This window comes from Bombus affinis, chromosome 2 (assembly GCF_024516045.1).
Source record: "Bombus affinis isolate iyBomAffi1 chromosome 2, iyBomAffi1.2, whole genome shotgun sequence".
NCBI lineage: Eukaryota > Metazoa > Arthropoda > Insecta > Hymenoptera > Apidae > Bombus > Bombus affinis.
In genome coordinates, this window is record NC_066345.1 from 1126167 (window position 1) to 1136722 (window position 10556).

At 28.9% G+C, this 10556-nt stretch overlaps 1 protein-coding gene across 6 annotated transcripts; it reads right to left on the reverse strand.

Moving 5' to 3' along the window:
- Positions 1-897: 897 nt before the first annotated feature.
- LOC126923998 (NADH dehydrogenase [ubiquinone] 1 alpha subcomplex subunit 2) lies at positions 898-10427 on the reverse strand. Of its 6 annotated transcripts, none has more exons than XM_050738028.1 (5): positions 9628-9666; positions 9444-9556; positions 9213-9319; positions 8480-8594; positions 6423-6502 (listed from the first exon to the last, which is right to left on the reverse strand). In XM_050738028.1, exons 1-4 carry the CDS (start codon positions 9643-9645, stop codon positions 8500-8502), a joined length of 333 nt encoding a protein of 110 aa, XP_050593985.1. In that variant the 5' UTR covers positions 9646-9666; the 3' UTR covers positions 6423-6502; positions 8480-8499. The 6 variants fall into 6 exon arrangements, with proteins under 6 accessions (XP_050593948.1, XP_050593985.1, XP_050593996.1 ...); XM_050738039.1 differs by having other exon boundaries at positions 8476-8594; XM_050738017.1 differs by lacking the exon at positions 6423-6502 and adding an exon at positions 7168-8352.
- Positions 10428-10556: the final 129 nt, after the last annotated feature.

The following is a 10556-nucleotide window of genomic DNA, read 5'->3' on the forward strand; positions in this document are numbered from 1 at the left end:
CCCTCTAACTTAAATTTAGCAAAATCAAATACCTTTTATGCATGTAAGACGACTCAGAAATTAATTTATCTTCATTTTTCAATTTGAACATATTTTCGTAAATTATCATACTTTAAGTCTCCAAGATAATAATTTTTCACTTTCGATTTATTTCTATATAAAGATTACTGTACACAAAATCTTATGACAGACCAGAAGAGGAAAATTTCTTCGTATAGTTTTATCTCCCACAATCATTGCCTTGAAAAAGTGAAGGAAGAATGTTTATGAAGATCATGTAAATATTGTATATGTATTTAAGAATAAAGGAATAGGTAACTGCTTGACCAATACGAATAAGGTGCGAAAGACTGTGTGATGTGGAACTCCATCCTAAAGTAAGGACTAATTAACACTAATAATTTTGAAAATTACATAAAGTACTCGTGTCATTATTATACAAAAATTAAAGCAAACAAATCATCGTGCCAAATATTGAATCACAGTTTCGGTTGTAAATTAATGTGATACCCTCTAGGATTATATATACTTACAAATTTGATATTATTTTCTTTAATGAGTCATCCTATATAGAAATTTGTAGACTCCCTCTTCCCTGTCATAAAATTGAATTATGTAATTAGTCGCATTTCGTACGAAGTAAAATAATGGAAAAGAAGAAGAAAACGCAAAAATGTATGTTTCCTATACGATATCTAGCTTTACTGTCATGTTATAAATAGAAATTTACGAAAAGAAATGTAGAAATGTATTCGAAACATTATTATATTTGACCGGAAGCCTTTAACACGTGAAACTTTTATTCGACGTAATTAATTGAAATAATACTAATATTATGCATTCCTTTTATTGTGTTTAAGATATATTTCTGGTAAATATCAATAAATTATTTACATGTTACTGTTTAAAAATTACATTTCCTCCTATTCATAGCGTACAATTTAGGTGGAGATTATAAAAAAATACATTCTTTTAACGCTCTATACATATATAATATAATAACTATATGTGACTATGAAACTATAAACATTTATCAGTAGCTTTTGGATACGGAACCTTTACTACAAATATGGTCATTATTACCGAGAGTTGAAGATCTTGTAAGCGTAAATCTATGAATATACAATTATTAAACAATCATTAAAGGAGTACATTATTTTTAAAACGTGAGTTGTTAGTCGATAAGCCTTTAACTATAGTTAATGTGCTTACAGGTGAATCAATATGAAGTAAATATAACAATTTCATTAACAAAAAGTGAAAACATATTTTTCTCACTGTATGTTTCCATCATATTATGTAATTTACAATAACATTAATTACGATAACTTGTCATATTGAAATTCACGTTTTAATGTTTCTTTACAATTTGACTTAAAACTATAACTATAACGCACTTATCTCTCACAAAATAATAGGTATTCCTTCACTGATTGTATAGAAACATACTAACAAAGTTATGTTTCTTTTCCCACAAATACTTGGTACAGTAAATAATTTTATCAAAATGTCATGCCAATGTACATATAGGTCCAATATTAGTACAATATAGCAGTAAACATTTCCTTCCAACTCTGCATGTCGAATTTAGTATTGGAAAAAACGTTACTGCTATCAAATTCGTTGTTTTGTTGCGTGGAATATTGTTTTCGTGTCAAAAAGTTGTTTGCTTCAACTTCCGGCCAGATAATTCTTTCTTCATCTTGATAATCTGAAAATATATTGAAGATATTAAACCATTTCATTGGAATTGTACCATTTCTCTCAAAACGTAGTACGTAGTTCTATCATCTTTAATTAAATACGTACTATTTCAGTATTATTCTTCTCGATTATGATAATACTTGAGTGTACTGTAATAAACTATTCTCTGTCCATTCTCATGTGTTAACACTAAAGCGAATAGAAAATTTTACAACTGCGATTTATATCGTTCCGAATATACGTGGAATATGATTATCACGCATTGTCCAATTTACGTATGAAGGATACTAATACTTCAATACATAATCGCCTTTGTAAATTTATAATATAATTTCATTAATCTGGTTGATTTTGTCACAACAGAAGAAATCCATAAATTAGAGAATTACTTATAAAGTACATACGTATGGCATTCTTTCTATAAATTGCATCAATTTATAATATAATTTCATTAGTCTGGTTGATTTTGTCACAACAAAGAAACAAGAAGAGATCCATATTCACAAAGAAGAAACCCATAAATTAAAGAATTACTTATAAAGTACATACGTATCGCATTCTTTCTATAAATTGCATCAATTTATAATATAATTTCATTAGTCTGGTTGATTTTGTCACAACAAAGAAACAAGAAGAGATCCATATTCACAAAGAAGAAATCCATAAATTAAAGAATTACTTATAAAGTACATACGCATTGCATTATTTCTATAAATTGCATCAATTTATAATATAATTTCATTAGTCTGGTTGATTTTGTCACAACAAAGAAACAAGAAGAGATCCATATTCACAAAGAAGAAATCCATAAATTAAAGAATTACTTATAAAGTACATACGCATTGCATTATTTCTATAAATTGCATCAATTTATAATATAATTTCATTAGTCTGGTTGATTTTGTCACAACAAAGAAACAAGAAGAGATCCATATTCACAAAGAAGAAATCCATAAATTAAAGAATTACTTATAAAGTACATACGTATTGCATTATTTCTATAAATTGCATCAATTTATAATATAATTTCATTAGTCTGGTTGATTTTGTCACAACAAAGAAACAAGAAGAGATCCATATTCACAAAGAAGAAACCCATAAATTAAAGAATTACTTATAAAGTACATACGTATGGCATTCTTTCTATAAATTGCATCAATTTATAATATAATTTCATTAGTCTGGTTGATTTTGTCACAACAAAGAAACAAGAAGAGATCCATATTCACAAAGAAGAAATCCATAAATTAAAGAATTACTTATAAAGTACATACGCATTGCATTATTTCTATAAATTGCATCAATTTATAATATAATTTCATTAGTCTGGTTGATTTTGTCACAACAAAGAAACAAGAAGAGATCCATATTCACAAAGAAGAAATCCATAAATTAAAGAATTACTTATAAAGTACATACGCATTGCATTATTTCTATAAATTGCATCAATTTATAATATAATTTCATTAGTCTGGTTGATTTTGTCACAACAAAGAAACTAGAAGAGATCCATATTCACAAAGAAGAAGTCCATAAATTAAAGAATTACTTAAAGTACACACGCTGTCATCACACTTTTAATGGATATTTGCGTTTAATAGGACAGATTCTACAGATAGGTCTTATTCTAAGCTTTAATAACAAAAGAAAAAAAACTAGATAGATAAACCTTCAATCATAATTCGTGTGTATTATTAACATTAAAAGAAACAAAGTTGTCGTTGGTAAAATATTTCTTGTACGAAATAAGTAAATAAAGAAATAGATCTCTGGTAAGCTAGCAGTCGTTAGAAAGTTACAGGAATTTAGCATCGATCTTTCCATTTTCAGGAATATGGAGGAAAATTGTAGGCAATAATTTATAAATAATGACATAAAGAGATACGTCATTAGCATACGCGTAATACCGAAAATGAGTTTATGAAATATTTGTGCTGCTAATCGAAAATGTACCAAGAAGAATGCATACATACATATAATTAATGGGCATGTTTCCTGTTTAATTATTCATTAATGCATTCGTAATAACGATTTTTTAATAACTAATTTTTTAACCATAAAAATGTTTCTTAGCATTTCACAGATTTGCGCCCATCATTTTCCTGTTCCTCGCATCACGTATACAGAATACATCGTCTTCTTATAATAATTTCTATACTATACTGTACCATGGTATACTGTATTATATTATATGTACATATTTATATTTTGCTACTGTTAACTTTCATGACTTTAACAGTCTACTGGATTTTCATGAAATTTCAAGAAAATTGTTGCTAAATCCTTAAAAACATAATAATACGATGACTCGATGGTTTTAAACTATGTAGATGAAAGTATGTACGTATATACATGCACAGGGTGTTTCGTTTATCCTGTCCTCTTCAATATCTTCGTCACCTTTGCAGATACGAAAAAATATACGAGGAAAAAGTTGTTCGCTTTAGGACGACAAATATTACGATTCGTGCTTCTCCCCTTCAACTAACGGACATCATATCGAATTTTTCTTGTAAATTAATACAAATTTAGGGCAGAAACAAGAAATTATTCAATTTGTTAATTCCCTTTAAATTATCTTGAATTTTCTACTCAACATCCCTTCAAGATCAACGTGTCTACACGTTTGAAATCCATCTTTTATCAGCTATGACAATACGATGATAAAAATGTGTCATTATTTCACAGAAACCTTTAATGACCTTGGAAACTCGAAGAAGAGCAATGTTAAAGAGAAAAGACGTAAATCAGGATATTTGCTGTTCTAAACCGAACAACTTTTCCCTGCCACTCCGTTTCGTATCCGCAAGAGTAACAAAGATATTAAAGTGGACAGGATAAACGAAACACCCTGTATACGTGGTCGTTTATTAAGTCGTTTGTTTGTAGTATGATTAAAGATACAGATGCGATAAGCACAGTAATAATTTCCTACTTGAGGAGTCTGAACAGGAACAGATATCATTAATAACGCAATCTAATTTGCTACAACAATTGGTTAAGCATTTGTAGAAATAAAACGGTAAAATGAAGAAGAAGAGAATCTTCAATACTGTTATTAACTTCTTGCGAATCATTTATATTCTCACGTGACTATCGCCGGATATATTTGAAGGAATATTATGAATATAATGAATATTAAATATAAACGTTTTTGTACTACTGCCATTACTGTTAATTCTTTACACCTTTCTTTACCTGTGTATTTTAACCTTTTGTCATACTAATTTACAATTATATATATATGTAATATACTAAACAATGCGTATTTTGAAATGTAACAATTGTAATTGATTAATGTACATATACATACATAAAACTGTATACTACTCTCTGCGTAATAATTAAAACGTTGCTGTAACATTTTCTATCGGTAAATTAATATTTATACTTATATTGTCATATAAACTAATAAAAAATTACAATAATTGTGATCTACGTAATTCTATTTAAAACACAATCGTGTTAGGCATTCAAATAACGCTTTCGTGTAACAAATTTCGTTTTTCGTTATTTTTTTCGATCTTTTAGAATCGAAGAATATAGAGTGGATCCCTGATAACATTCTCGCACCGCTTTCCAGCGAATTTCGTGTCTAATTATTCAGTTATTAGCATTTACCCACGGTATCCTCTCGTTATCCAGGGGCCACGCCGCGATTTTTCGCATAAGTTTCTTATAATCCTAAGTTTAGAATTTTATGGTTTTATAATACTTCGTAAAGCATTATGCGTTATAAAAATTACGAAATTCCGTGGAATAATAGTTAAATGATTCGTTTAATTAGTTTCAAATAAAATTGTAATTTCATATATCTCAATTATGAAAATGTGAATTTTTTAAACTTTTTTTATTTTCGTTTTTGTACTTTTAAATCGATTATTGATTATACATATATGTATATTATCGACTATAGATCAGTAATCTCACTCAGGAACTCGTAACACGAATTATCGATAATCAAAACAATCAAATTGCGTCCAATGAAAACAGTACTTATTGATGATAATGGTAAGAGATAAAAATACAGAGAGGAAAAAGATCACAAAAATCTCGCATCTGTGGATAGATATACATATATCGGCCAAGGACATCAATCTTAGCAAATGTACTGAAATTAAGGCTTAAAACTAACTTTGCAGGTATAAATTAACAACAATTAAAAATCAGGCTTAAGGGTAACCTTTAAAACTTTCGACAAAAAATAAGTTCCCCATTGTCCCTCACCGACCAACGATCGTGTTTAAAATTAACTTAATCTAAATTTTAGAACTAAAACCAGTAGTTTACAAGTATGTAAGCAAAGCTAGACTAAAGGTAGATATTAAAGAGATACTAATCTAAAGTACAACTTTAAGTTATATTCGAGCAAAATTTTTTAACTAAAACTATAAACGCTTTGGCAAACCAGTTGCTCTATTTAATAATTTAATATTTAAAAGGATTATATAAAAAAGCTTTCAACTTTTCGTTCTAAATTAAACAATGCATCTTTGTAGAAAAAGCGCTCACAAAACGGACCTAGTCTAGATATATTTATCTCGGTCCCGGGGCACCCCCGTTGAGAGTCAGGCGGACCACCATGGGGTTTTAGTCGATATAGTCCTACACTACCCCGTCACTTCCTAGAAGAGCGGTGGGGTGTCCATGAGGATTTCCCCATGTATAAAAAAAAAAGATATATTTATCTTGAAATCTCAATTAAAACTAAAACGCACCTATACCACGATGTTCTTGCGATGTCCCACGATGTCTCACGGTGTCCCACGGTGCTCCCGCAGGGGTGTGTCAGAGAAGTCTAGATTACCGAAAGAGTAGTACTTATGATAGCTTGGATTAAAGTAGTTCTTAGCTTGATATCGTATCTAAATATTAGTACTCGGAAATATTATTATATCTGTCATTTTACAAATGCTAATATATTTGTGATATTTTTTAAATGTATATTATATTGGTTTCCTAATATTTACAATAGTATTTCGAGCTATTAATATTTGAGAAACAATACCAATTACCGGCACCCTTACACGGGGAGATAACTACGCTCGGGTCCAATTATAAGTATATCAAATGAGTAATTGTAATTTTCCATGAAAATCTATCCTACGTCGTACTAGATCTTCCTTGTTTTAATTTAATGCAGAATTCGAGAGAATGGATAGGATAGATTACATAGGAGGTTTTTGACACAGATAACAATTACTGATAAGCGAAATATAATATAAGCATGTTTAACACGTTGACGCTGGCGCCCGAATTCACTGTCTGCCTCGTGGGGCGACGCTGGGTTACTACCTATTTTGTGAAATATATCACCGCCCCTCGGGACAGACACGTGCGACCCGTCAATGGGTCGCGCCGGCGTCAACGTGTTAAACATACTTATATTATATTTCGCTTATCAGTAATTGTTATTTGTGTTATCGGCAGCAGAATAAGTAAAACTATTTGATAGTAGAGAAGTAGCATGTATTGAAATTTATTAATTAGGACCTCAAAGTATTGAAAAGGCTTGTAGTATATCTGATTTTAATATGATCGTAATTTGTATTTATTGTGATATGATTATATCTAGATATATGCATGAAAGCGCATAGATCGTTATTAAAATATAGTGCACAAGTCAGTGACACCTATTCGCAAAATATGTATTCCTTATATACCTGATGGCATAAACTTGACAAGGTGCCGGAAGGTTTGCTGATATCGTAAGAAGTAGTTTTTCCATTATAACGCAAACAAATTTAATAACTTTTTAACTTAACTAGTTTATTACAAACTATTTTCAATTATACATTTTTAATACTTTATCCGACCACTAAAATAATAACTTGTCATATGAAAATATTGTATATACATGTATATTGTACGAAGCTCTGGAATATGCATATAAAGAGAATACTATATGCAAAAAATATATGATACACAGATCATATACAATATACAATTTATCCAAAATAAAAAATACTTATTTAAGATCCTTTAATGATAAAAAGACTAGGTTCCATTTATTTATCTATTTTCTATAAAAATATGCATTTACATAAATATCTGTTGTGCCTAATTATTATATTTTCTTTATATATTGTATACGTTTAATTCAAATAATTAAATTATGAATTTTATATAAATTATTTGCGACACTACTTAATTATAATTAATATAATACAATATAAAATAGGACAAGATAAGAATACGTATCTATGATCCAGATTCTATCTCAGTGGAAAATATACAAAGGCATTAATATCTTTTCGGGTGATACCATCTTTGAAAAATTTATCATATATATTATAAAAATTTATTTTTTATATAAATATTAAATTTATATAATTTATATAATAAGAATGAGAGACATCATTAACAAAGATTTTGTCTATATTAAAAGCATTTTTCTTCTTATCAACGAAAATTATTAATAAAAGACTTATTACTTCAAAAGTACATACTTATAACTAAGGAAGAATTGAATGGTTTTATTCTGTTATTTTAAAAATGGATCATTAACATTCATAAAAAAGAGAACAACTTCATTGGAGATACTGTTACGATCAAGTATCACAAATGAGAACAAGTTACGATTTGTACGATATTAAATCTGCATTTATCTTTATTTCGGCACTGGTTAAACATGTATCTTTTAAAAATCTAAAAAATTAGTAAGAATGATAATTTATTGCAAGCTATTGATATACTTCTGATTTACAATTGCAGTAATACATAATTTATACAACTATTTTATTGAATATTTAAATAAATTATAATACATACATACATACTAATATATCAGATATATTATTTTGGTTTACTGGTTGCTAGTTCTTGGATACATTTCAATATTTCTTCAGATTTTAGATTTTGTAGAGACACACGACGTTCTACCCCAAGTTCTAGAATATAATATTTTAGAAAATGTATTATTATTAAAGAAAACAGGCACTTGGAAATATAGAATTAAATATATCAGATTAGTTCAAGTTCTGAAAAGATTAATTATTGTTGAATGTGATATTCTTAAGCCCATGCTTTATCGCCATGGAGGAAATTTTAGGGTGCAAGGTAAAACAAATTTCTCGTAACAAGGGAGATTGCAACAGCATAGGAAGATGCTAATTATGTTCCAATGAAACAGTATTAAAAACAAATATATAACAATCTAAGGAAGAGTAAAATCATTTGCGGCTTGTATAGAAGATATACATGTGGAAAGCACAGCAAAAGGATCGATAACTTGCAAACAATGCGAAATAAATACATCATCAGAATAGAATGATATATAGCAAATGTAATATCAATGTGTATTGTGACATATATTTTATATATTTTGATTTGATTTAAATATCACTTAGTCCGATATTAATATGCTAGGCAAAATTATGTTGTACAGGAAGTAAGCACAACATGGCCTATTGCTGGTAGACTGGGTTTTAAGAACTACATATCCTTGTAATGCAAGGATTAAACATTACGCACATACATTAATATAAAATAATTATTGTAGAATTTACCATATCGTGCATATAAAACGGGTTCCGTGTCAGAACATTCCCTAATTAAAACTGGAAATTGTGGATTACTTCTTTTAAGCGGCACGTATTGTTGTTTGATAAAGTCTCTAAAAATATAAACAGGTTAGAGGGCAATATAATCAATTATGATTGAAATTGTATATTGATTAAAAAAGATTAATAAAAAAAGTACAAAGATGGTACGTTTTACATAATTAATTTCGCTATTACCTGACACCTTGACTAGATTTCGAGGTTTGACATAAAAGAATTCGTAACTCTTTCAACTGAGGTCCAAACTTTATTGCAGCCATTTTTAGATATATAGCATACACAGCCCCTAGCTACGTAACCACGACGTATATAATACGATCGTGCTGTTACGTTATTGCGTCAACTTAATTGTAATACGTACCTTAATATTGTTTCCCATGTGAAACTATCCTTAGGGTATGTGCGCTAGTAAAAATAAATAAATTACGTACGTACAGCAGCGTAGTCGTGGCGAAAGAAACAAAAAGAAATTGATAACAAATCTATTGATCAAAGTCAAAATTATTTATTAGTGATAATTATAATCGCTCTACGGATTTGTCATAAGAAAGAACATTGTCAAGGCATAAATCAGTCGCTTTGCTACATGATAAACTCCAATAAGAACAATTTTTATTAGTATTAGTTAATAACAATTTTTCTTATTGGATCATAAATAAATCGTGTATTTTTTATGTAAAATCCGAAGACATAAATAGACGAAAGAATAACAGGCTAGTCTCTGATATACCACCGTAGAATAATTTCAATAGTTTTTTTAATATATTGTCGAAGCATGATTTTGAACAGCTTTTTAAGCTAATCCACGGACAACCCTAATTTCTGAGATATTCGCATAAAGCTGTTGCTATCACTACAGTGAATTCTGCCTACAATTGTGCGTTCGTAATAGCGTATGCATCGGTATTGGTTACTGACTGTCTTTTTTTTATACGCTGTACATGTTTCTTACAAGCGTAAAATTTGTAATAGCTTAAAGTTTTTCTCAATTTATAAATAGCTTTTAAAATACTGTCATTTTGTCTCAGAATTTAATTCGTTAAAGTTTGTGCTCGTTTCTAAACCATTCGGTAGTTATTAGGTTTGCTTAATTTAAAATTTACAAGCACGAGTAAAATGCTTTAACTCTCTATGGGCAACAAACCAGTCTGAAATTCCTCAAAGTATATTTCATATATCGAATAGGTAATATGCAGTAAGGTATAAAATAAACATGGAAATTAAAGTTAATGTACAATTGCAAGAACTTTAACTTTTATCATTATGTCTTGAAGGAAGAAGTTACGATTA

Coding starts and splice junctions, on each gene's coding strand:
- LOC126923998 (XM_050737991.1), bottom strand. Junction 9,320..9,443: donor AAATCTAGTCAAGGTGTCAG/GTAATAGCGAAA, acceptor TTATATTTTTAG/AGACTTTATCAAACAACAAT. Junction 1,712..9,212: donor CGTTTTATATGCACGATATG/GTAAATTCTACA, acceptor ATATATTTTCAG/ATTATCAAGATGAAGAAAGA.